Source organism: the organism of the source record quoted next (assembly GCF_019968955.1).
Source record: "MAG: Porospora cf. gigantea A chromosome Unknown PgA_NODE_23_length_67860_cov_337.782, whole genome shotgun sequence".
Lineage (NCBI taxonomy): Eukaryota > Apicomplexa > Conoidasida > Eugregarinorida > Porosporidae > Porospora > Porospora cf. gigantea A.
The window spans coordinates 1-23,173 of record NW_027151526.1 but is presented as its reverse complement, the minus strand read 5'-3'; the positions used below and the strand labels follow the sequence as shown (position 1 = coordinate 23,173).

The 23,173-nt window shown below is 52.5% G+C and overlaps 18 protein-coding genes across 25 annotated transcripts; 8 read left to right on the top strand and 10 right to left on the bottom strand.

Moving 5' to 3' along the window:
- Positions 1 to 55: 55 nt before the first annotated feature.
- Positions 56 to 352, bottom strand: KVP18_000257 (uncharacterized protein; the record flags this gene model as incomplete). Its single annotated transcript, XM_067952365.1, has 1 exon — positions 56 to 352. One exon carries the CDS (start codon positions 350 to 352, stop codon positions 56 to 58), a length of 297 nt encoding a protein of 98 aa, XP_067811205.1.
- Positions 353 to 722: 370 nt separating this feature from the next.
- Positions 723 to 965, top strand: KVP18_000262 (uncharacterized protein; the record flags this gene model as incomplete). The annotated part of the gene is made up of 1 exon (XM_067952397.1): positions 723 to 965. The coding sequence occupies one exon, from the start codon at positions 723 to 725 to the stop codon at positions 963 to 965; it is 243 nt and encodes an 80-aa protein (XP_067811211.1).
- Positions 966 to 1,153: 188 nt separating this feature from the next.
- KVP18_000228 (uncharacterized protein) lies at positions 1,154 to 1,641 on the top strand (the record flags this gene model as incomplete). Of its 2 annotated transcripts, XM_067952150.1 has the most annotated exons (2): positions 1,154 to 1,293; positions 1,323 to 1,641. In XM_067952150.1, the coding sequence occupies 2 exons, from the start codon at positions 1,154 to 1,156 to the stop codon at positions 1,639 to 1,641; spliced, it is 459 nt and encodes a 152-aa protein (XP_067811159.1). The 2 variants fall into 2 exon arrangements, with proteins under 2 accessions (XP_067811159.1, XP_067811158.1); XM_067952149.1 differs by lacking the exon at positions 1,154 to 1,293 and having other exon boundaries at positions 1,435 to 1,641.
- Positions 1,642 to 2,725: 1,084 nt separating this feature from the next.
- Positions 2,726 to 3,034, bottom strand: KVP18_000259 (uncharacterized protein; the record flags this gene model as incomplete). The annotated part of the gene is made up of 1 exon (XM_067952386.1): positions 2,726 to 3,034. The coding sequence occupies one exon, from the start codon at positions 3,032 to 3,034 to the stop codon at positions 2,726 to 2,728; it is 309 nt and encodes a 102-aa protein (XP_067811207.1).
- A 75-nt stretch (positions 3,035 to 3,109) lies between these two features.
- Positions 3,110 to 4,714, bottom strand: KVP18_000242 (uncharacterized protein; the record flags this gene model as incomplete). 2 transcript variants are annotated; one of them, XM_067952258.1, is given in 3 exon segments in its annotated part: positions 3,110 to 3,451; positions 3,477 to 3,693; positions 3,702 to 4,714. In XM_067952258.1, coding segments are annotated over 3 exon segments (1,572 nt in total).
- A 224-nt stretch (positions 4,715 to 4,938) lies between these two features.
- On the top strand, positions 4,939 to 6,081 carry KVP18_000222 (uncharacterized protein; the record flags this gene model as incomplete). Its single annotated transcript, XM_067952102.1, has 1 exon — positions 4,939 to 6,081. The coding sequence occupies one exon, from the start codon at positions 4,939 to 4,941 to the stop codon at positions 6,079 to 6,081; it is 1,143 nt and encodes a 380-aa protein (XP_067811150.1).
- A 157-nt stretch (positions 6,082 to 6,238) lies between these two features.
- KVP18_000250 (uncharacterized protein) lies at positions 6,239 to 8,080 on the top strand (the record flags this gene model as incomplete). The annotated part of the gene is made up of 1 exon (XM_067952319.1): positions 6,239 to 8,080. The coding sequence occupies one exon, from the start codon at positions 6,239 to 6,241 to the stop codon at positions 8,078 to 8,080; it is 1,842 nt and encodes a 613-aa protein (XP_067811195.1).
- A 134-nt stretch (positions 8,081 to 8,214) lies between these two features.
- Positions 8,215 to 9,946, top strand: KVP18_000219 (uncharacterized protein; the record flags this gene model as incomplete). Its single annotated transcript, XM_067952074.1, has 2 exons — positions 8,215 to 9,548; positions 9,589 to 9,946. The coding sequence occupies 2 exons, from the start codon at positions 8,215 to 8,217 to the stop codon at positions 9,944 to 9,946; spliced, it is 1,692 nt and encodes a 563-aa protein (XP_067811143.1).
- A 62-nt stretch (positions 9,947 to 10,008) lies between these two features.
- On the bottom strand, positions 10,009 to 10,784 carry KVP18_000226 (uncharacterized protein; the record flags this gene model as incomplete). Its single annotated transcript, XM_067952118.1, has 2 exons — positions 10,009 to 10,326; positions 10,368 to 10,784. The coding sequence occupies 2 exons, from the start codon at positions 10,782 to 10,784 to the stop codon at positions 10,009 to 10,011; spliced, it is 735 nt and encodes a 244-aa protein (XP_067811156.1).
- Positions 10,785 to 10,873: 89 nt separating this feature from the next.
- KVP18_000241 (uncharacterized protein) lies at positions 10,874 to 11,341 on the bottom strand (the record flags this gene model as incomplete). 2 transcript variants are annotated; one of them, XM_067952254.1, is made up of 1 exon in its annotated part: positions 10,874 to 11,341. In XM_067952254.1, one exon carries the CDS (start codon positions 11,339 to 11,341, stop codon positions 10,874 to 10,876), a length of 468 nt encoding a protein of 155 aa, XP_067811178.1. The 2 variants fall into 2 exon arrangements, with proteins under 2 accessions (XP_067811178.1, XP_067811177.1); XM_067952253.1 differs by having other exon boundaries at positions 10,874 to 11,338.
- A 68-nt stretch (positions 11,342 to 11,409) lies between these two features.
- Positions 11,410 to 11,907, bottom strand: KVP18_000233 (uncharacterized protein; the record flags this gene model as incomplete). Its single annotated transcript, XM_067952187.1, has 2 exons — positions 11,410 to 11,701; positions 11,732 to 11,907. The coding sequence occupies 2 exons, from the start codon at positions 11,905 to 11,907 to the stop codon at positions 11,410 to 11,412; spliced, it is 468 nt and encodes a 155-aa protein (XP_067811167.1).
- A 516-nt stretch (positions 11,908 to 12,423) lies between these two features.
- On the bottom strand, positions 12,424 to 12,696 carry KVP18_000239 (uncharacterized protein; the record flags this gene model as incomplete). Its single annotated transcript, XM_067952226.1, has 1 exon — positions 12,424 to 12,696. The coding sequence occupies one exon, from the start codon at positions 12,694 to 12,696 to the stop codon at positions 12,424 to 12,426; it is 273 nt and encodes a 90-aa protein (XP_067811175.1).
- Positions 12,697 to 12,891: 195 nt separating this feature from the next.
- KVP18_000223 (uncharacterized protein) lies at positions 12,892 to 14,163 on the bottom strand (the record flags this gene model as incomplete). Its single annotated transcript, XM_067952103.1, has 1 exon — positions 12,892 to 14,163. The coding sequence occupies one exon, from the start codon at positions 14,161 to 14,163 to the stop codon at positions 12,892 to 12,894; it is 1,272 nt and encodes a 423-aa protein (XP_067811151.1).
- A 324-nt stretch (positions 14,164 to 14,487) lies between these two features.
- On the top strand, positions 14,488 to 15,262 carry KVP18_000252 (uncharacterized protein; the record flags this gene model as incomplete). Its single annotated transcript, XM_067952330.1, is given in 3 exon segments — positions 14,488 to 14,505; positions 14,513 to 14,710; positions 14,750 to 15,262. Coding segments are annotated over 3 exon segments (729 nt in total).
- Positions 15,263 to 15,452: 190 nt separating this feature from the next.
- Positions 15,453 to 16,668, top strand: KVP18_000232 (uncharacterized protein; the record flags this gene model as incomplete). 2 transcript variants are annotated; one of them, XM_067952175.1, is made up of 4 exons in its annotated part: positions 15,453 to 15,467; positions 15,526 to 15,853; positions 15,885 to 16,153; positions 16,210 to 16,668. In XM_067952175.1, the coding sequence occupies 4 exons, from the start codon at positions 15,453 to 15,455 to the stop codon at positions 16,666 to 16,668; spliced, it is 1,071 nt and encodes a 356-aa protein (XP_067811166.1). The 2 variants fall into 2 exon arrangements, with proteins under 2 accessions (XP_067811166.1, XP_067811165.1); XM_067952174.1 differs by lacking the exon at positions 15,453 to 15,467 and having other exon boundaries at positions 15,703 to 15,841.
- A 191-nt stretch (positions 16,669 to 16,859) lies between these two features.
- On the bottom strand, positions 16,860 to 17,849 carry KVP18_000266 (uncharacterized protein; the record flags this gene model as incomplete). 2 transcript variants are annotated; one of them, XM_067952470.1, is made up of 3 exons in its annotated part: positions 16,860 to 16,937; positions 16,979 to 17,088; positions 17,129 to 17,849. In XM_067952470.1, 3 exons carry the CDS (start codon positions 17,847 to 17,849, stop codon positions 16,860 to 16,862), a joined length of 909 nt encoding a protein of 302 aa, XP_067811217.1. The 2 variants fall into 2 exon arrangements, with proteins under 2 accessions (XP_067811217.1, XP_067811218.1); XM_067952471.1 differs by lacking the exons at positions 16,860 to 16,937; positions 16,979 to 17,088 and having other exon boundaries at positions 17,112 to 17,849.
- Positions 17,850 to 17,883: 34 nt separating this feature from the next.
- KVP18_000243 (uncharacterized protein) lies at positions 17,884 to 19,444 on the bottom strand (the record flags this gene model as incomplete). 2 transcript variants are annotated; one of them, XM_067952262.1, is made up of 4 exons in its annotated part: positions 17,884 to 18,250; positions 18,344 to 18,405; positions 18,443 to 18,769; positions 18,809 to 19,444. In XM_067952262.1, the coding sequence occupies 4 exons, from the start codon at positions 19,442 to 19,444 to the stop codon at positions 17,884 to 17,886; spliced, it is 1,392 nt and encodes a 463-aa protein (XP_067811182.1). The 2 variants fall into 2 exon arrangements, with proteins under 2 accessions (XP_067811182.1, XP_067811181.1); XM_067952261.1 differs by lacking the exons at positions 17,884 to 18,250; positions 18,344 to 18,405; positions 18,443 to 18,769 and having other exon boundaries at positions 18,794 to 19,444.
- Positions 19,445 to 19,554: 110 nt separating this feature from the next.
- Positions 19,555 to 22,953, top strand: KVP18_000265 (uncharacterized protein; the record flags this gene model as incomplete). Of its 2 annotated transcripts, none has more annotated exons than XM_067952451.1 (1): positions 19,555 to 22,953. In XM_067952451.1, one exon carries the CDS (start codon positions 19,555 to 19,557, stop codon positions 22,951 to 22,953), a length of 3,399 nt encoding a protein of 1,132 aa, XP_067811215.1. The 2 variants fall into 2 exon arrangements, with proteins under 2 accessions (XP_067811215.1, XP_067811216.1); XM_067952452.1 differs by having other exon boundaries at positions 19,606 to 22,953.
- Between the last annotated feature and the right edge of the window lie 220 nt (positions 22,954 to 23,173).

The window sequence follows — 23,173 nt, the reverse complement described above, 5'->3', positions numbered from 1 at the left end:
ACGCTGCTGACTCCATGTGGGATGTTATGACTATGAGCATTCTCTCATCAGACGATCACTTCTTCTTCTGAACCTTCTTGGTGCTAAGGCACTTGTTGAACTTCTTGTACAGCAACATCTTGTTAAGAGGACTGGCGTTCACGACGTTAAGGGCGACGCCTCGGCTGCAATCCAGCGGGGCAGTCTTCCTCACAGGAGCACCAGTGGGAGATATAGTGTTGGTCAAGAGACGGATTTTGTTGCCCTTGTTGAGGGTGACACCGACCTCAGCACCAGTGAAGGTACAAGCAGTCTTGTCCAGCTTCCCGAAAGCAAAGGGATCCTTGTTTAGGAGGAAGTTGCCACGCTTCATACGGAACCTGTTGTGGTTCTTCACAACGGCCCAGACGATTTCAGAGGAAGCCTGGAAACTATCAGAGAAAATTATCAAAGGGCCTTGAATCAGTCGCAAATTGCTAACCGTCACAGTATCCGGTAAAAGTAATCATCACGTCTCCACCCTCCAACAGTCATGTTGTCTTACCTGATTGCTCATAGTCGGCTCTGACAGTCCCACGATAATCAGCAATTCGCAGGACAAAACGGAGTTCCAACTCCCATAATCCCCTTCTTCCTATTGTAAAATGCTGATACGTAGGGTGGAAACTATAGGATGAAACGTATTGTGCCCTTGCTGACTCCTCGTGGAGACTTACATTCGCGACTGATTTATGGAAAACCAAATGAGCACTGCTCTGATAGACGCCTTAAAAGGATGTGCCTCTCTTGCGGAGCACAGACCTGTGCACACCCAACGAATTTTCACGTTCTCTATGGACGTTGACAGCATTCTCGATGGCGGTGTCCCAGTTGGCGCCGGTATAACGGAGATCTGTGGTCTGCCAGGCACCGGCAAGTCACAGTTGTGCATGCAGCTGGCTGTGACTGTGCAGGTGCCAACCGGTATGAGTGGTGAGAGCTCGTGATGGGCGACTCAGAAAGGCGTTGGAGGGCATGCGCTGTTCATCGACACTGAAGGTTCGTTTTCAGCTGAGAGAACCGCCATGATGGCAACGGCTATGTGCGACCACGTCAAGAGGCGAGGAAGCGACCAGGAACACTGGGACTATGAAACGATTCTAAAACGTACAGCAGCCTTAAATCCCCATCACTCATGACTTTTCCAGACGTTCAGGTACTGCGAGTGTTCGATCAAATCGAATTGTTGGCGGCTGTGGGAGGCCTGGGCCGATACATCCGTGAACACCCACTGGTGAAGCTGGTGGTTATCGACTCAATCGCCTTCCCGTTTCGGTGAGGGGAACCTGGCGTGCATATTGTAGGCAAGCCCTCAAGTCTCAAATTGCGGAGCGGAACGCAGCTCTTAGCTCCATCGCTAAATCCCTTTTCCACCTATCCGCTCGCCACGACTTGGCGGTGGTTGTCACCAATCACATGACGACTCGGCTGAGCGACCAGATGGTTGTACCCAGTTTAGGACCCTCGTGGGCGCACATGCCAAGCCTGCGATTAGTGTTGACACAAGACGAGAACGGCAGGCGGGCATCCGTCGATAAGGCAGTGTCACTGCCATCCCAGTCAGCGGAGTTCTGCCTGAACAACAAGGGTTTCCGAGATTGCCCACCAGATGTGGCTAGGTGACGCATTTCCAGGTTGGCGACGAGACCACCTCCATGAAGCCTGGCTCACTCAAGAAGTTGCTCAGCATCTTCGAAGCTTCTCGAAATCACGCTTCTGGAGAAGCTACCTATTCGTTGGTAACCTGTAGCATGGCCGCCCAACTGTCTAACAAGCCTACCGCAATCAACAATTGCTCGGAGACGGGCGGTCCACCACTCTCCGCTCTTCTCCTGTCCCTCGAAACCGGGCAGTGGTGGCGGAGGGCTGTCAGTGATTGTGAAGCTGTGGTCGCGTAGGACTCGCTCGCTGAGAACGAAGCCGTTGTCAATTCGAGTCAAGTCGTATTCATCCCTATTGAAGAGTGAATCAGTAACCTACTCAGCCAGATTGAGCTCCTTCGGAGAGGGGTCATCTGGGGACTGTTGGTAGCTCAGGATAAATCCTCGGAGTTGAAGGTAACGGGAGCGCGACCCAAATCCCCCGACATTCTGGAGGATATCAGAACAATACTTATTGTATGCAATACATTGATACGCTGACACACCTTCTTGCTTGCCCAGGCGTGCATCTTCGTGCGTTGGATTTTCTTTACTATCCTTCTGATTTTCAATATTTCCTCGGGAGAGCGCTTAAATAACTCCAATCTCTGCTCCTCGCTCATTCGACTAACGTGGATTCCAATTGTGCGGTAAGGGTTATCAACGTCAGCTGAGGGCGAGTCTGGCTCAGAGGGTTCACTCGGCTGGGGACTGCGGGTGGAGTGTGGCTGAACCTGCAGACCAGTGAGCTGTCTATATGGCTTTGAAGCCATCAGCTTACCATTTCGCTTGAGTCTCGAGCATCCGTATTCTCTTCGGGCACCAAATCCGAAGGAAGTGGACTTTCTACCGTGTCCCCCGAATCAGAGGCCACTTTCGCGATGATTGTGATTGGTTCTGGCGAAGACACCAGCCTGATGATGGGCTCAACAGACGAGGATCGCCGTCCTTCCACAGGAGATGAGAAGGACCGCCAGGAACTGTACATGTGAGCCTCGAGGCTGCAACTGGAACCCAGTCAAAAGAATCTGAATATCTACAGGGCTAGTAAACTATTTGATGAGGCTCTACACGAACTGCCCTCCCGATTGCAGGTGGTTGGAACCGTCTTTCCGTGACTGCAACATGCACTGTCCGAGGGTGGTTAGCAAGGTGTCAACCTGGGCAGCGTCGCACTGAACCGGGTCGCACGCTCCAGCACTCTCGAAGAATTGTCCACAAGAGAATTTTCCCGTCTCTGGGATGAGATGGTATCGCCTCAGAGCATCCACCACAATAATTCGGGAAGGAAACCCATGAGGCGCGCCTGGGGTGGCAGATTCGGAGTCTTCGGTGTCTTGAAGTCCAATTTGGAACCAATCAGCGAAAAGATTCATGTCACCAAATATCTCAATATCAGCAATAACGTTAATTTTATTTTCGGAATTCGTCTAATGCTCTTTTTGTGTCGTTCACATCTCTGGTGGTAAGAACGGATCGCGGATCAGCAGATTTACCGCAGCAGGGTCGTATATCATCTTTCCAGGATCAAATGGGTCGTCGGGGTTGTTCGCACTCGGCATTTGGATCTGAGATAACCCTTCGAAATGTTGGGTTTCGATGCCCTCGGGGTTGAATGCGTCATCCAACAACACCGAAGGCACAGCAGAGCCTACATCGGAGCCTACGTCGGATCGCTCGAGACAAACGTAGATGATCGCGGCCACGACGAAAATGAACGGAGCGAGAGCTGCTCCCAGCACCGTCCAGAACGAGATCGGCGAACTCACGGTGGCGCTGCTGGTCGGCGTCGGCTCCACCGAAATGCAAAACAGACACGGGGTAGTAAAAGTACTTGTGGTAGAAGTACTTGTGGTAGAAGTACTTGTGGTAGAAGTACTTGTGGTAGAAGTAATTGTGGTAGAAGTACTTGTGGTAGAAGTACTTGTGGTAGAAGTACTTGTGGTAGAAGTACTTGTGGTAGAAGTACTTGTGGTAGAAGTACTTGTGGTAGAAGTACTCGTGGTAGAAGTACTCGTGGTGGGAGTACTGGCCGCTCCGCACCATCTATGAGTCTCCGCCTCGTTCCCGCTGCTCAGAGCTCTGAAACAATCGACGTTGTGATGGCCTGAATGACTGTTCCAGATTGCTTCGTTATCAATGAAACTCCAGTCTGGTCCCTCGCATCCAGCATCTGTGAATACATCCGCGTCAACAAAGTACTTGGCATTGACAGGACAGGTGCCAGAGCACTCAATCTCGCGAAGGACCCTAGGGAACCCACCGAAGACTTGAACAGGTGGAATAGCGGGCTTTGCAGCGTAAACTTGAACAGGTGGTATCTGGAAGTTTGTGCACGCCATGATGTACTCGCCCGGCTTGTTGTATGATGCGCTGACGGCCAACGAGGCTGGCTTGTCGCAGAACACCCACTCCCCTGAAGATCTGGAGTCGAGCACGGCCGCCCAGATGCTTTTGGAGGGGCCGACATCACTGTATTCGGGCAAGTCATACACACTGACACAAGAGGCCACTACGGGTGAAGGAGAGTCGGCATAGCGCGGTTTCAAGCAAGCGTCTCCAGCGGTTCCTCGTGTGATGCCTTCGGCGCAATGCAATCCATCAACTGCGTGAGATTGATCCATAAAGGCTCCTCTGGAAACGACGGCCCAATCAGGACCTCCGCACTCAGCCATGAGCAGATGTGAAGGGCGGAAATGAAAGGGAATCGACACTGGACAGGGATCCGCGCCTGCCAGACACAGCCCGTCGCCCCTTACAGGTCCATCAGGGACTAGCAGCCACTCAGTCCCCTCCATCTGCGTTCCCAGACATCCCAGCAACCATGCGGGCTCTCCGTCGTCGGTACCTTTCTTTATACCGACCTCGCCTTGGCACTTCTTGCCGTGGTGAAACGCCAGGGTCCAGACGTCAACGGCGTCGGCTTGGCGAACAGTGGCCATGAGTCGAGCTCCGGGGAGATTAAACTCGACAGCTTGCTTGCATCCAAGGTATAAGGGATCTCGGGCCATCTGGGCTAAAGCTAATCCTACATGAACGCTAAAAATCAACACCATCTCGAATCAAACAATTCTAGTTTCGAGGGCAGCGACCGAATTTTTTCACTTGTTGAGGGTGTAGGGCTCTTCTAAAGGGAGGGGCCGGAAACATCACCACCGGTATAACCAGTTCGCGGCCGAGATCACGTCGACACAGCTGAACTTTCAATGGCGACTATTTTCATCCTAACCCGTAGAAGCGCTTTTCTCCGGCGCAATTCGTGCATTTTCAGTCAGATGTGATGAGCGCTTGGCAGAACGAGAACCTAGTTGTGCTGTTACGGTTAACTGAAGCTTTTCCTTCTGTTGATCCCGCTGACGTTGAGACTGTAGTGCGTACCAACAGGTTCGACTTTCCACGTTGCTGCCAGGAGCTTCTGTCATTTTTTCCAACCGATTGTTTGGATGAGCAGGTAAGACAGGTGGCTGAGGAAATGAATGGTTTCGTGGCCCCGTATGCCAATCCGATCGATGGCGTCTTTGACAATATAATGGGACCAAATTATGAGGAAATCCAGAACGCTGTGGACACCGTAATGCATGAAAAGTTTGGGGAGATTGACAATGATTTACTTCGGGCCCATCTCTTGCGGCTTGCCTCCAAGATATATGTAAACTGGGTTGTGGAGGACAAAGTTCCAACGAACGACGTTGCCCTTGAGATGGCGCTCAAGTTGATGCACGCCCGGGTTGATCCCAATCCTAATCCACCGAAAAGAGTGACCAATAACTGCAACAACCGCCCAGTCAGGTATTCCGAAGCCTCGGACCGAAGGAGGATGAGCGATGAGAAATACGTCCCCCCAGACAAAAACCTCCGAAAATTCATATGGCCGAGTCATTTTAACGCAGGTCGTTTTGTCATAGAGGATTGTCCATCCTTTTCCCTATATGAAAGAGCTCGGGAAGTCCTGGAGAGGTGTGCATCGAATGATCTAATCAACCAGAAGCGTGCGAGGGAGTCGATGCTGAGGCGGAGAAGAGATGTGGAGCTGGAGGTGTTCAGGTTGAATAACGGTCGAAGAAATGGTCCATGGCCGCTGTCCGAGGTTCTCCAGACTCACATCAACCCGGCATCGTCCGAGATGTGCCTGCACATAGACTTGCACGGCCTGACTACGGATCATGCAGTGCGCACCCTGTTTGAGAATTTGAAGCGGCTGTACCAGCAGGCTGTGGCGGTGGAGGGCGACACACGGCGAGTACGCCGTCCCTGCTGTCCGCTGTTGATTCATTGCGGGGCTGGAAACCATTCTCGAGACGGTCGCAGCCCACTCGCACGCGGCGTCCGTCGAGTTATTTGCCACTCTGGAGTGCGGTGGGCTGGTTCTCATCCGAAGGGGGTGTTTGTGGTTGATGTTCTGTCATGTGGCAAGCTAAGTTGATCCCTATCATAGGTTTAAGATGACCTGTCGTGTGGCAAGATGGTTTGACCCTTGTCAGGAGTTCACATTTCTGATTATCAGAATAGCTTAGGTAGCCTGCTATTTTACAGGCGGATATCAGAAGCGAAACGTGGGAGCACATTCGCAGATTCGCGAAATGCGGAAACTTCTCTCTTCGATCTTAATCATAGCGTCCGCACAGACGGCTACGCTATCATTGAACGCCTCTTGCATTGCCTCCTCCCGGGTAACACCGAACTTTTCCTACAATGGTGACGCCGAGGATATGTTCGCCTTCCTTTTGGACAACGAAAGCAGGTGCCCACCTGGCGCGCTGGTCATGAAAAAAAGCGCCGTCGGTACAGAAATCGGCTGCATAACCCAATCCAACGCCGATGCTGCCACATGTGGTTCTGGATGCCCAGTGCGTATTCCATGGTGGATTGATCCGAAGCCGCTAGGTGAACTGGATTGTCAGGGTCCTGATTGGTTGAAGGTTGACCTAAATGCGTTGAAAGAGCGCTTCCTGGGTCAGCAGACCACCGCTTGCTACGACGCCCTCTACTTTGGGAATGCTGACCTTACTGTTTGCGAGCAGGATTTGTACCCCACCACTCAACCGTTGGGCCATGTCTGTCTGGACGCCTCAGCGGCCATCGGTTCAACAACGACCTCGGCGACTGGCGCCAACATCTGGTCGGCGGTTCTCCGCGCAAAGGCCGTTGGACTCTGTGCAACAAACGCTCAGATTGCCGTAAAACAAGACGCCGTCACCACGACAATCGGATGCGTCTCCGATGACACGCAAATCGGGACGAGTTGCTCAGGCACCTGCCCCACGAATGCAGATTACTACTTCGACGAAGCCGCCCTCCAAAGCTATCGTTGCATGGACTCGGATTTCGTTTTGGTTGACTTTGCCAACCTATGGCAGTCGCATGCCGGCTACCACAACCTTAGTTGCTACGACGCTCTCTCCACGGATACCCAAGCCGACATCGACACTTACTGCGGAACCAACCCCTTTGGGCTGACGAGCACCACCAGTATCGGGCCCGGTTTGGATGAGGGCTGTGTCACGAACCATGGTCTGCAGGGCAACCTGAAAGTGTTCAACAACTCTGAGCACATTTGGGGCCTCGCCCTCCTCGTAGACACCAATTGCCCCGTCGTCGGCGTCAATGTCGATGCCCGAGGCATTGCCATTGCTGGTTGTTTGGGCGACCCCACACAGGTTAGCACTGATTGTACCGGCTCGTGCCCCACTGACTCGCGTTACATCAAGAGCTCCTTAATGTTCGAGCAGTACGGGTGCTCAGGCACTGGTTTCCGTACATTCAATCGGGAAGTTTTGCGGGACAACTACCATCACGGAAGCAAGACGGAAAACTGCTACACCGCCCTCAACGATGGCGATAACGACGCCCTGCGTGCTGTGTGTGGCGAGCCGCTCTCCACCACCTTCACCTCGACGCCAGACCCTGACGACAGCTCCACCACCGGCGGTGGCGGTGGCGGCGGCGGTGGCATTGGCGGCGGCGCAGTGGCTGGTATTGTCAGCAGCGCCGGGGTGGCAGGCATTCTGGGCTTCCTGCTGTGTGGGTATTGTTTCGCCGCGAAAGGCGGCGAGGAAGAAGACGACGAGGCATTTGACGAGGAAGCGTTCGACGAGGAAGTTTCCGGCTTCGGTGACGACGCAATGGATGGCGCCGCTCTGCTTGGCGCCGGAGGTGCTGCCGGAGCTGCTGCTGGAGCTGCTGCTGGAGGTGCCGGTGATGGTTCTGATGGCGCAGGTGGTGCCGGTGGCGCTGGCGCAGGTGGTGCCGGTGGCGCTGGTGGTGCTGGCGCAGGTGGTGGTGCTGGCGCAGGTGGTGGTGCTGGCGACGGGTCCACTGACTCCCAAGGGCGCCGCAGGTCTAACTACAAGTACCCTGGCGCAGGCCCCTTCGAAATATATTATCCGCCAGCGCAGCCCCAGATTGCATATCCTGATAAGTGACGATGTACATGATCAATCAAAACAGCAACACCGCACAAAGAGCCTCAGCACGGACGAAGCCTTCTATTCTAGGTAGGAACGCCCGTGAACAGACTCTCCAACCAGCGAGATGCTGATCGGATGCACCTTTTCGCATGTTACCTCTTCTCCTATTCGCTCCTGTCATTGGTTTCGATGCCCTAGAACCGCAATGCTATGCGGCCAGTGACATATCACCCATGGCTTTCAGAGGGGCTGTGGACGACGCGATCGCGTTTCTGCTTCGTTATGGCTTTTTGTGCTCAAAGCCTGCAGTCCACATTGACGAATTCCACACATCGATCGGCTGCGTAGCCGAGGCCGCTGAACAAGTGCCTTGTCAAGGCGAGTGTCCAGTCAGCCACAAATACTTCGCTACTCCAAAAGAGTTGCGTTATGGTTGTGGAGGCTGGTTTCACGTTGGCGTGGCTGCGCTCGGTCAGCGGTTCACTGGCAAGGCGACTGACGAGTGCTACTTGGCGCTGATGGACAGCGCCTTTATCGACGAGAAGTGCGGTCTGCCAGGGCTCCCTGTAGAGCCTATCGGCGCCCGCTGCTTGGGGGCACAGGGAGCGCTACCCATAGAGACTGGTCCGCGGGTGGATGTCTGGGCGTTGCTGCTGAAGGTACATATGCTGAAGAGCTGCGGAGACGCGACACAGTATGCCGTTAGCGTGACAGATTCGAATGCGCAGATCGGCTGCGTGGAGGACATGAACACACCAGGAACAGACTGCCACGGATCCTGTCCCACCAGCACGCTGTACAACAGCAACGTCTCGTTGGCATCCCTTCCATGTCAGGGACAGGACTGGTTGATGGTATCCGTCTCCCCTGTTCATGCCAGCCACAGAGGAAATCACAACATCGACTGTTACGAGGCTCTCAGCCAAAACGACCCCGCCGCGATTCGTGAATACTGCGGGGCTGTAGACGCCGTCGAGCCTTTGACACCAGCTGATTCTCTCATCGTCTCTGACCTGAAACCAAAATGTACTGCTCTGGACAATGTAGAGGTCACCAATGTGGCCGCGCAGCCTCAAGACATATTCGCCTTGGCCCTGCAAGCCGCTGGGGCGTGCCCAGGTTCGGAGGTCGCCATCAATATTACGGACGGCGTGGGAATTGCGGGTTGTCTGAAAGACGCCGACAAATTGCTAGGGCCCCAGAGCTGTACAGGCAGCTGCCCGGTGCACAGCAACTACTTCCGAGATCCCGACATACTCCACAGACTCGGCTGTCAGGGCGAAGCGCTCATTGTGGACTCTTCCAAAGTGCTCGATCGGCACACCGGTCTCCAAACTCCACAATGCTACCAAGCTCTGGTATTCGGTACTAACGAGCAGGTATTGTCCAACTGCGGTCCCAGCGGGCTGACGTTTGTCAACAACGATAAGGGCGTCAACAACGATAAGGGCGTTATGCGAACCACGGATCTGGCCCCCTCTCGGTGAGTCCCACATACACGAAGTTTATCTTATACGTTCCAGATCCACCAGATCCACCGCTGAAACCGCAGCCAGACAGTCGTTTCAGAGCGGCATCATCGTGCTCGTCAGTTTCCTCTTTGTGGCTTTTCTGATCTTGACCATCGCTGTGGTCTGGCATGGCTGTGGTGGAGCAGTGCAAGATGAAAAAGACGCCTATGATGAGTCGGAGGTGGATCCCAATGACACCACACTGGGTTTCGAAAACGAATCGCATGCGGTGCTTGAAGAAGACGCTCGAGTCGGATCATTTCAAGACGAGGAGCTCCTTGGATCTGTGATGCAGAGCTCTGGCACAGAAGGAGAACCGAGCTCGATGGCGTATCCATTAGCATTCACGACAATGAATGTAAAGATGTAAACATTCACCAAAACCATCACTTATCCAGAATCCATAGCATCCTGTAGAGTTCTGGTTTGTTTCTAATCCAGCATGGGACCCATAGCGTCGGTAACCGTTCTCTCGCGGCTTCGAGGAGATTTCTTCTCTGTCAGCTTCTTCTGCCAAAAGAGTAAGTCACCTCTCATCAGCAAACGCGGTATCCTGGATACCAGTTGATAGCCGTGGTGGCCTATGAAGTTCATATGGGCAGTGTTCAAGTTGTTCGTGTGCAGCCGAATCTCTTCAAACCCTTTCTCAATGGCTACGTTCTCGATAGCGAGCAGCAGGCGAGAGCCGACTCGCATTCGACGGCATTCAGGAAGGACGACCAGTCGTAATAGCTGACCGCTGCTGGGTGTCTGGAACGATGTTGTTTGGGCACCAAATGATTATACCTTACAGTTCTGGACGGTGCGATGCCTACACATCCGACGATGCGGGCTCCCTTAGGTCCGGTTATCTCAGCTACCCAGAAGGAGGAGGTTCCGGCATAAGACTTCTCTATCGACATCAGGTCGGGACAATTATACAGAATGTACGCTCGCATCTCGTAGTAAGCACGGACGAACAAGTACAGTAAAAACAGGCACGACATCGCTATCACCTTTCGAATTGCGCCCGTAAAGAGATAGCCCAGAAGCGTCAGCACTGCGAAGTCAGTCAGGTGCTGAGCCACGTAATACTGCACTGCGGGAAGGGACAGGCCACGGAAGTGGCTGAAGCACATGCTGCGAACTGCGTCTCCATCCTTAGGGTCGTATGGCCGGATAACGGGCTGGGGCAAATCCACAGAGACTTGACTGTGTATTTTCCGCATTTTTGTTCGTTTTAAACCACATTACCATTCAACGATCAGACCTCGAGTTGTCAGACCTCGAGTTATCAGACCTCGAGTTACCATTACCCTCATACGCTCGGTTCCGCATTGTGCTGCGCCTCCATAAACCCCACCAAAAGGTTGTCCGCATCGTAAATCGTAGCGTACTTCTGCAGGAAGTTATTTCCTATGACCAGCAGAGGTCCTCGTGGCGGAGGCACATCCATGGGAATCAAACCGAGCATGCAGTGACGTTCGCGCTTAAGTAGAACATCGTCCTTCCTCTCGTGCCCACCTTCATTCTCCTTGAGGGTGTCGATCTCGACGACGTAGTCGTCGGGTGACAGGTCGAACACAACCGATCGGCCTGCGATGTCGCGCATAACGAATTGAAACAGGGGTAGTTTGTGTTTGTTGGAGCAATCCTCCTTTACGTCCAGCCTTTCTGACAACGCAGAGACAAAGATCGAGGGAGCCGTCATGAGCGAGCTCCCAGTGTCAACTGCAGCGCGACATCCAAGACCTCGTTCCAGTTTCTCAGCTTCATGGTCCATCATTTCTTGTATAATTTTCCTGTGAAAAATATAGTTGCAGTCATTAATACTATTTTAGCGCAGTTCTATTGTCAATAATTATATTCGACTAGATTCTTTATGTACCTGATTGATGGCTCCTCCTCCAAATCGTCCTGCTTAAAACGGACAGGTGGAATAACCGCTGCCTGACTAAAGGGTACGAGTCCCTTGAGTTCCACAGACTCGCGAGGTTCACCCTTCTTTCCTTTTTCATGATGATCTGGTTTGGCCTGACAAGCTTCTACGGGTTTCCCTCCGATCATGATGGCGCTGATGGATACTTCCCAATAATTAGTGTTGACCACAGGGATCCAAATTGGGTAGTGGTTGGGATTCACAAATCTGGAATCAAGTCATGGGCCAACCACCCACCGAGTGTCCACCGCCCCGAGCGAAATGGAACCCGCGTGATGGCTGCTGTTCGACATGAAGAAAAACAGGATCGTCCTCTTGAGCAGCTTTTGGTGCCGAATGTTGAAGAGGATGGGCAGCTCTTTGGGGGAGTTGGGGGGGCTGAGGCCTACGAGTCCATCTGGTTTCTCAGACATTACCACCACTTACCGAAAGGCATTTTTCCGAAAGGTATGACGGACATCTCAAGTGCGCGGCCGAACCTCTGGCCCTCGATGCTGTCAAGGGGTCAACACACTTATTAACCACAGACTTGCCTCAAACTGCCAAACTGGACGGTGTCCACCCCGTGACTGACGAAGCAGGCGCCCGTCCCATACTGGATCAGTTCCTGCGAGTCCTTGATGTCAGAGAATGTCGTGGACTTTTTTTCGTTGAACTCTGCGACAAAGATAGAAGTGAAGTCGTTTAATTATATCTTAGTGATAATCCTATCAAAGTGACTTCATTCTGGGCAGAATGAAGTCAAGAATAACAGCAGCATCTTACTGGAGTGCGGTTCACAACCTCCGACAATGCACTTGGCAGATGGGGTCCACAATACGGAGGAGCCTGTGTCGAACTGGATTGCACGTCAAAGGAATTCTCACAACTACAATAAAATCCTGAACTGGCGTTCCCAACCCTAGCCAACCGAAAAACTGAGGACAGCATCAAATGGTACTCAATATTAATACTAATGGTTGAGGTCCCACCTGACTGTTGTTGTAGTTCAAAAGCTGATCGTGGGTTGATGGGTGGAAGTTGTACTTTTTCTGCATAAACCCCGAGTGAGACGGGAGGTCCATGGGGAACCGCTGGAGAGGGATAGTCGTCGCTGGAGTGTGGAACAGGTCACTGTTCAGTCGACTCAAAAGAACCGAGCTGTGGCGTTTGTAGTCAGCAATGGCCAAGCAAAGATGAGCCAATGAAAATAGAATCAGCATTGCGGTATCGTTAATGGAAAATGAATCAGCATTGCGGTATCGTTACCGAATTTCTTTGAAGTACGCTTGCTTGTATCTTTCACAAGCAACATGCCTCTTGAGTTTTCCAGATGTCCCAGCACTCTGTTGGGTCCCACGATCCGTTGGCCGACAACAAACTTAAAAAATTCGAGGGGATTTGGCTTCCGAAAAATCTCAAGCGGACATGGTTTCCGAAAACAAAGGGGCGTTGCATAGCAGCTCTTTCACTGCAGCGTAGTCAACGGGACTGTCTTCTACGATGTGAGTAGATCTGTGTCCCTTTGACGAACTGGCAGGTGGGATTGTCAAAGCGGCACGAATCTCCGCGACCTTGTCAATGATTTCGTCAGGTGTAGACCGATTCCTTGGGTCAGCGCGAAGCATGTTGAGTATAAAGAATATGATCGTCAGGCGTAGAGCGCTGTCACGACTGAGTATTCGGTCCAGATGGGGTATAAGTGCGGCGCAGATGTCTTTGAACACGAACTCGTACCTGTATTGGAAATCGGTGCCTGGGCACAGCAGCTCAACCAGACTGATACCTAGGCACCAGACATCTGAAGCGAACGTCGTAAACCTCTCCTCTGCAGGACGCACCCGCGTCTCCGGTGCGGAATAGAAGTAAGTCCCTCTGAACGTTGGCTGCGGCAAGCCCTGGAATTGGGTGGACATGCCAAGGTCAAAGTCGATGATTCGGACTCGCCCATTTTCGTCCATTGTGAGGTTTCCAGGTTTTATATCCCTGTGGAGGATGCCCTTTTGGCGCAGCTGCTTCAGGCCCTTAGCCACTTGTGCCGCCACATTCAAAACCTCATCGAGTGGCATTCTTGGTGGATGGACGTACTCATCAAGGCATTTTCCGCCATCATCCTGCAAAAAATTGAAGTCGACGGTTGATTCCGATTGGGTGACAATAACAGGTCCCCAGTTCCGTAAGAGGACATCGCTGTCGCCTTCTTCCATTGTATGCTGCAGCTCCGCTTGGGCTTTGGTCGTCATTTTAGAGGCTTGCACACGGACACGCTCCACGGTCTGGGCGCCTAGATTATTCTTGCAGGCATCCAACACTGAGGGGATACGTATAGTCTTCCTAACATACTGCTTTGCACCAGAACCGCATCGGAAAACTTCTACATCGCTGTCGGTCAGACGGCGGCCAGCCAGCAACCTCTCTATCGTCGACTTTTCAACGCGCAGCTCCTTTATAGGGGGGATTGGCTTGTGCTGAGACGGAAGCGTTAGAGAGCTGAGGTGTTGTGAAACATCCTTCACATCACAAGTTGGAATGAGAAGAGCCCGCTCCGACGTCCTCAACATATCGATGTCTGGGAGAACTGTCAGCACTTCGTTCTTCAGTGTACCAAGGGCATCGCATGTCGTATTGAGTACTGATCCGATTAGGGTGGTTAAATGGTGGGGGAGGGGATGTGCCAGATCGACTCGCATTAACTCGATATTCGTCAAAAAATCGTCTCATTGCGCAGCTTGCCAGTAGGAAAAAACAAAAAGCCAGCTCATTTCGAACTCCTCAACTTGTCGAGATTCGCTGGTAAGCCGAAATCTAATATATGCCTTTATGCATGAAGCTATCAGAACCCTGGCCAACACCCTTGACAGAGCATTGCTTGGGTTACACCGGGTCCACGCTTCAGCGACGTGAGTCAGCTCTTAGCCATTGCCCACGCATACGCTTTCTGACTGACTTACGCGCTGCAGAAAGGTTTTGGGTTTTGAGGGGCTGCAGGAGAAAAAAGTAGGCTTCGCCTGCTTATGTTTAGTTATAACCGCGTAACAGGCGTTCATAGGGCCCGCAATTGAGATTCTTCTGGATGAGGAGGGACCCGTATCTGCCGTGGAGGTTCTCGCCGAGGGAGTATCTCAGGAGTTCTCTTTGGCAAGCAGTCAGCTTGAAAGATGTCTGGGCGAGGTGGTGGAGAAGCTGGTGGGTGCGGAACAAAAATATGATTCTGACGCAAGGGAAAGAGAAGAGATGGTGAGAGCGATGTTGGTTTCCCAGATTATTTTTTCCCAGATGGAAAAGTTCACCGACCTTGAGCAGGAATTGGCACTCATTAGCCAGCAGAATGTACAATTGAAAACTCTGACCTATCGTTTGGAGGAAGAGTTAGGCGCCACTGAAGTAGCGCTTCACCTGGCTGAGACGGAAGTGAGCGATAGGACAACCGAAGGAACTGAAGGAACTTCTTCTGAAGAAATACCTCTCTTGGATTTCTTAAAGAAATCGCTTCCTCCTGCATGCGTCACCCAGCTGGTGGAGGACATCGAGGCGCTACCCTTAGACCACGCCCTCTCGCCAGCCACACGACGACGACTGGTGGCGAGGCTTAGGTCACGCAAAACAGTCAGAAGGCTGAGACAACACGCCCTCTATAGTGAGATATCGACGACTCCCAGAGAAATCGAAGAGGTAAGGCCTTTACGGCTCCTTACAAAGTGTCAGGAGCAGCCACTGGACGTCAAACACCTGAGTCCTACCGTTATAAAGGGCTGTAAGTTGTCTGTACCGTTTCTTGCATACTTATGATTCCCCAGCACTCACACAAGTTGTGTCTCAAGCCCAGTCGCTTTTATCTGGCGCTTACGACATTCTGTCCCACAGGAATCGCTCGCCCAGCGGCTCGTTTGGTGCATCACTTCAGGCCGACCCCCGCTGACCCTGACTATGCAGACGACAGAGCCTTTCTCATGTCAGAGTTATTTCTTAATTTCGATTGATGACGCAACCGGAGGTGAGTGGTGACGTGTCCAGTAAAGTTGGCGGCCTAGGGCGTGGCTCACGTGTCCCAGATCTTGGCAGTGACAAAGATCTTTGAGAATTCGTTGAAGGTGCCTACGGAGAACTCGCGCTCACTGATGCGCGATTTCGTCGTATCATGTGCAAATAGGATGATGGTCTGTCCTTTCGGTTGGAGCCAAGACGAGGTCTGCGTCAGGAAATTTTACGTGGAGACATGTATGAACGCAATGCTACGAACAGAAGCGGTTCACAACGGAGACGACCCGGAAACCATCGAATCGTTCCAGGTGGAGAGTGAGCTTCTCCAGTTCAGAGAGGGCATGACCTCAGTGCAGGAGACTGTTTTAAGGGGTGTTGACATTCTTCGTAAGGGCGCAAGTTGACATGGCGACATCTTATTCTGCTGCAGCGACCACCCACGACGGCGCCACGCTTGCACCTGAGGAGGTCGAGAAGCACAAACGCAATCGAATTCTGACGGAGCTGAAGACTGAAGACGAGCGTATTATCCAGCTGACGGTTATCTTCGGAAATCTGGTGAAGCGAGGCGTAGAGCTTCTGCGGAAACTCACCACCAGAAAAGCTCGGAGGTGCTTTCAGTTCTCTGTGGAGGACGCCACGGACGAGGACCACGGATTCAACTTTGTGCAGATTAAGGATGGCGCTGTGAAGGCAGACGTGAGGAGACGCTAGCATTTTTCTCATTCTATTTTGTGCCCTATCATTTTCTCTAGGCTTCCAAACGAGACCTCCAGAACCTGAACGAATGGTACACAGAGTTCTGCGGTGTCTATGAGAAGCGCAACTGGACCTTTCAACGGATTTTCTACCATGTAGCTCGCTGCAAACAGATCATGGAGTCAGACGTGTATCGGTCGGCAATCGTGGACGCGGCGTTTGAGTGGTCGTCAAGACTCCAGCCGTTCTTGTTGCATGACGGTGAAGAAGAGACGATATTCTTTGTGAAGGAGATGATTGGCGAGTGCACCTTGAAACGTAAGGACGATAAGGATAAGGTGCCTGAAAACCCACTGAGGTTCAATTTCAAAGAGGGGGTGCTTCTGCACTTTTTCAACATTCCACCCAATATTATTCTGCAAGTCTCTGTCGCTAAGCAAGGCATGGAGAAGCACGTGTCCAAGATCAAGGACTCCACTGAGGAGGAAGAATCGCCTCCGTCGAGTCGTGGGTGATCGATCGTTGGGAGACTTTTTTGAAGACGGAAACGGGTATTGATTTAGCTGCTTTGGGTACAGCGAGCATCAGTTAACAACAAATTCGTACCAGATTTATACATTTTGAAATTGGGAAACAAATTTATACATTTTTTTTGAAATTGGCAGAGAAATATTGAAGTTTAGCGCAAACTAACATAGACGTGAGGTTAATACCCCTTCTCAAATTCTACGACGTGTCTCAGCGGCTGGCCCCTCACGAAACGCAGATAGTTCTCTCTGAAGACCTGGAAACGGAATAAAACCAGCAACCCATTGGCGGACCTACCTCAAAGACCTCTTCCGCAAAACCTACGGCGGCGATGTGGGGGGATACCGTAACCTTGCGGTGCTCCCAAAGGCGCGACGTGTTGGGGAGGGGTTCACAATCGAAAACGTCTGGGAAAATAGATTATCCTTCTCTACACGCTATTCTTACCCAAGTAACAGTGTTCCAGGTGTCCCGTATCCAGTGCTCGCAAGAGTCCTTCCTCGTCAACGCAAGATCCTCTCCCCGCGTTGATGAACACCAGGTTTTGGCACTTCTCAAATGTTGATTCAGTGAACAGGTGACGCGTCCTCAAAGTCGATGGCAAGATGCTGACAGCCATCTCACATGTAGGTAGGACATCAGAGAGATCTGACACTGCGTGACACCCGCTGAAGACCGATTCATCCGGATTACGGCCAGTCGTGTTGACCCCCACCACGATCATGCCGAGTGTCTGAGCCACACGTGAGACGTACTGACCGATGTCGCCCGTGCCGACAACGCACAGGCGACGGCCAGTGAGGCTTCTGTAAGGTATCGGCTCCCATGTGTGAGTCTTCTGAAGATCGCGGTACTGTTGGAAGTGACGAATGTGAGAAATTATGTAACCCAGGACGTACTCAGCCATTTGCTGGCCAAACACTCCTTTAACATTGGTCAGAACGTAGTCGTCCCTTAACTTCACAAGGCCGTCAACGCCTGCAGAAAAACTTTGCGCCCACTTGAGTTGTGGCAGACGTGTCAGGCTGGTCTGAAGTCTGTCCATTTCGCCGACGACGACTTCGGCGTCGTCCAACTCTACAGTAAGCTCGAGCCCAGGCAAATCTGCCTCGGCAATCAGTTCCTGAAGGCGAGACTCATCTTTGGATAGAAGGAGGACTTTCGGCATTATTGATGATTTTATTATTGGTTCTCAATATTTTCTAGACATCTTTGCTCTTCTGCGATCTTCGACGACTCCAAGAAGTGCAGATCACACATGCTGCGCAGCCGTAGGCAATTATAACTGTAATGAGGGCTGCAGTAACGCTTTCCTCAGGACTCGTTCGGGGGACTTGTATGACGAAGGCGCCGTCGACCATGGAGACGAACGAGGCAGATGGCACCAGCATTTCGAATCGAACTGGAACCTCTCTCCAAACGGGTGCCTCCTCACTTTTCCGATTCACGAATGTGAACAAATCAAGCTTCATCGCCTCCCAGAGAGTAGGCGCGCTCACACAATCTGAAACTAGAACTGGGGGGCGGATGTAGGCAGCACCGGGGCCTTGTATGGCGGGCAGTTGGTACCTTTGGCGGCATTAACTAATTAATGCTAAAGAAAATAAATCTCAAAAACTTAAATGGAGAAAGAAACCCCATGTAATTGAAAAGGGAACCCACCGAACACCAAATGGCAACACGTGTCCCTGTCCTTTGCCAATTGAAGCAAGAACCTGCGCGATCTGGAAAATCGATGATCGATAGAATGAAAAAACTCACCGAAGCGGGCTGCTCAAAGAGAGGCCTTTCGATGTCTGAGAACGTGAGAGCGTCTCTCCACATGGAATCAGAGTGCAGGCGGTTAAACATATCCTGATCAACGAGCAGCGACGGGTCAAGGTAGTGGACAGCTGCGATGTGTCCGGGTTGCGAAAGGGAATGAGAGTCTACAGTGGTCACTAGGGAGAGATGCTGTCCGGCTCCCTGCAGCTCCACTCGCGCTTCCAGCGGTTGTATTGGAGGTGACTCGAAGTCGAAGGGCGTGGTGTGACCCCACTGTGCCGCGTCGAATTCAGCCACAGCGAAGAGGAAGAGGACTCTGACGTGCTGGAGCGATATGTATGGTCACGTTCAAGGGCTGCCTACCTCTCCATTTGCCGTGAGACCCATGGCTGCCAGCTTCGATCCCGTTTTTCCCTTGGGGGCAGCATCGCGAATCGTGGCTGTGTCCATGTGTTGATACACGACTGAGAAATCACCAAGCAGCGGAGAGTGAGGACTCGACAGAGGGAGGACGGACCAAGGCGGGGGATTGGTGTGGGCGTTGTTGCCCTGAGGCGCAGCCAGGACCGACGACGCCAGAGATGCCACGCCCAATAAGGCAAGCCGCTCCCTAAGGCAAGACACAGCTGTCGATGGAAGTGAATAGTCGAGTTGAGAAGGGGCGATAGGTTGCTCTTGGAGAGGGGCCATATGTACATAGGTGAGTCCTTGAGCCACTCCTGAAAGGACTGCGGAGTCTTCCTCCTCCGCCCTCAAGTGCAGCCACCCAGGTGCACATTCTGAGGTCTTTCGGAGAGTGCGCACGTGAAAGACGAATGCTCCTGGTGGTCTTTCTATATGAAACCACTGACCTGTGCGCAGGTCAGGCGTAACAGCTTCTGCAGTCATCCGATTGGGGTATGTCAATGATCCGACGAGCAGCGAGGTTAGACCTCCAACATGGCCCGTGAATCTCCTCGCCAGGCATGTAACTACCAGAACGGCACACTTCCGCAGCATCAACTGAATTTATATAAAAAAATGTCGAGGCACGACGAGAACCGGGTTGCGATTGGCGGTCATTCCACGCGATTGGCGGTCACTCTGCGCGATGGGTGAACAAATGATTTATGAGTCAGTGGGCTAGAGGCGGCCAAAAAACACTGCATTTCCAGATCTCAATGAGTGACCAATCAACCCAACAGCTCGCTCTCCTCCTCAAGGAGTTCGGCAGTCCTGACAACGAAGTGCGTCAGCGGGCTGAGAAGGCGTACAATGACTCTCGAGAGCGAGACCCCAACTCGGTTATGTTGTCACTGCTAGCGGTGGTCCGAGAACATCCTGAGGTCGATATCCGTCTTCAAGGAGCCACCTGTATCAGAGGCTTTTTCCGGAAGTCGGACGACCGTGACAGTTTCAGCGCCGAGACTTCTAAAATCTTGCAGACTAGCTTCTTCGAGATTTTGGCCAGCGAGACTGCGGAGCCGGTGAAGAAGGTAATGGTGACCAACACTGCTGAGTTGGCTGGACTTACCCTAGGAGAGTGGCCGGAGCTGCTCCCTAAAATCCACGCCATGGTAGCTGCCAACAATGATATGCAGAAGGCTGCTGGCCTTGATCTTCTGAGCGAGATCGTCTGTCTTCTCCCCACCGAGATCGAGTCGAGCACTGGAGCGATGGTCCCGCTCATCCAAGAGTGCCTTGGTAGTCAGAACCCTGCTGTCCGACTGGCAGCTGTAGCCGTGTACGCTGCCATTGTCGCCTACTGTTCCCGCCAGAACTGGGCGCACTACCAAGCCCTGCTGCCTCACGTAATATCCAACTTGCAGGCTGGGGCCGCTTCCTCTGACGCTGACGCGCAGGACAACTTGAAGGAGATGCTGACTGTCCTCTGTGATACATTCGAGGAGCACTCGGGGTTCTTTAGACCTGCAATTGGTCCGCTTCTAGAGACCCTTATTGGTATCACCAACAGAGAGGAACTGAGCGAGCAGCACAGCCTAGTTATGGAGATATTGTGCACCATTGTAGCCGACAAGCCGAAGATGTGTATGGACGTCGCTGGATTCCTCGACAAGCTCATTGAAACTACTGTGATGCTGCTAACCAGCGTCCGCGAGCAGGATGACACCTGGGCTGACGACGTCGAGGATGAGGGGCACGATGAACTCTACGAGAGCCACGAGGTTGGCGAGTACTCAATCGACAAGATCGTAGGGGGTCTCGAGCCTGAGGTGGTGATGCCCATTGTGTACCGTGTGGCGTCGGACTTCTTCATGCGTGAGGATTGGGCCTGCAAGTTCGCCGCGCTGATGGCCGTTTCGCAGACAGCTGAGTACATTCCAGAGGAGAATAAGGAATCTATTCTCCAGAAAATCACAGAGATCTGCCTGGCTGGCCTGCAGCACCCTCATCCTCGCGTACGATTTGCCGCCTGCCAGTGCATCGGCCAGACCGCGCTTGATTGCACACCTGTCTTCCAGGTGAACCATTGCAAAGAGATCCTGTCGGCTCTCATTACCCGTATGGACGACCCGGTGTCTCGAGTTCAGAGCCACGCTGCGGCTGCTTTCGTCAACTTCTGTGAGGAGTGCATGTTCGCCGACATGGAGCCTTTCGTTGAGGGATTCCTGAACTCTTTCTGGACTCGATTCGATCTTGCTTGGAGGCCTCCCAAGGCTGCGTCGGATGACGACGTTATGTGGGCCGCGAAGGCTCGCAAGGTCCGAGAGCAGGCCATTACGGGAACCGCTGTTCTCGCTGGGCTACTTGAGGAGAAGTTCGTGCCATACTACTCCAAGGTCATGCCGCAGATGTTCTTGCTGGCTCAGTCTCCCGACCCCAAAGATCGAACCACACGTGGCAAGGCGCTGGAGTGTGCGACCATCATCGGCGTCAGCGTCGGCAAGGCCACTTTCTCTGCTGATGGCGCAACTGTTATGCAAATTCTGGTACAAATGCAGAACGAGGAACGCGAGGCTGACGACCCTGTGACCGAGTACCTTGTTGAGGCTATCAAGAGATGTGTCAGGGCCATGGAGGAGCATTTCTTACCTTTCCTTCCGCAGGTGCTGCCCTACTGGATCCGCATTGTGCAGACCCAACCACAGGAGCTGAAGGAGTTCAAGGATGTGGCGGACATGGATGAGGAAGTGCATATAATCAGCTCTGGCACAGGTTCATTCTTCTGCCTCAAGACCAGCGAGATCGAGGAGATTGTAGCTGCTCTTGGGCTGGTGGCCACTATCGTTGAGGTGCTTCAGGAGAACTACGACAGCTTCGTATGCGACACGGTGAATGTGTTGCAGAACGTACTGCAGTATAAGGTCAACGAGGAGGTCCTTACGGCTTGCCTGTCGGTGTTCGTCGAGATTTTGCAGGTGGCTGTTAAGCTCACTGGCAAGAACCCGACCTACTTCGATCTCAGAAAGCAAGTCGTTGGTCAGGCTTGCTCAACTTGCCTCACTCACATCCGAGAGGAGTCCGACCCTGCGGGCATGCAGGATATCTCTATGATGAGCATCCTTGTTGACGGCATGGCGAGGATCATCCGAGCTGCAGGGTCGCATGTTCTTGCTAAGGACGACATCGTACACCTCGTCAGCGAAGTTCTTGGACTTCTCGGAGATGCCAACAAGAGACGCGCAGCCAACCTTAAGACTGTTCAAGAGGACCCCACTCTGGACGAGGAAGACAAGGAGAAGCTTCTCGAGGAGAACGATGTAGAGCAGCAGTTCCGCTCTTCCCTTCTTGAAATTATGGGCGCTATTATGCACACGGACCCGGACAACTACCTTGAGGCGGCTGGAGTGCCTACCACCGAGTTCTTGACGCAGTACCTGGAGCCTACCAGGTGCACCGCAGACCAAACTCTGGGGTTCTACGTCGTCGACGACATCCTGGAGTGCCTTGGTGACAGGGCCGCTCCGCTATTCCCTCTCTTCTTGGAGAGGATGGTTCTTGGAATATCCAGCGAGGATGTCCAGCTCAGGCAGGCTGTTGCTTACGGAGTTATCCACCTTGTGAAGATCGGTCAAGTCCCTGTTTCAGTCATCCAGCAGGCAGCGAATTCCCTAGCCCAGGAGATCTCAAAGCCCAACGCTCGACATCGGCTGCACAACACTGCGACTGACAATTGCGTCGCTGCACTTGGCGCCATTCTGTTCCACCGACCCGACGCCGTTCAGGATAATGTTGTGGTCTTGGCCAACGGCTTCCTGGACTCGCTTCCTCTGAAGTACGACATTATCGAAGCGCAGCGCGTGCACCAGTCACTCATGGAGAAGGTGGAGGAGAACCACCCTCTGTTCAGCATCAATGGACCCAACCCCGAGGACAACGCTAGGATGACCGCGAAATTGTTGAACGTCTTCGCACCGATCTACAACGGCGAGACATCAAACGACCGGCTGGACAAGTCCATCTCTGCCTTTTGCAAGGCTGTTGCTTTCGGACAGACTCCTCAAGGACTGACGCCGAAAGCGGTGGCTGGACTACGATACGTCGGCAAAGACCTGGGATTGTGCTGAATGTAGTTTACGAATCATCTTTGGAGTAGTAATTATTGGCAATGTAGTTTACGAATCATCTTTGGAGTAGTAATTATTGGCATGTGCAATATAGTTTACGAATCATCTTTGGAGTAGAAATTATTGGCATGTGCAATATAGTTTACGAATCATCTTTGGAGTAGAAATTATTGGCAAGTGCAATATAGTTTACGAATCATCTTTGGAGTAGTAATTATTG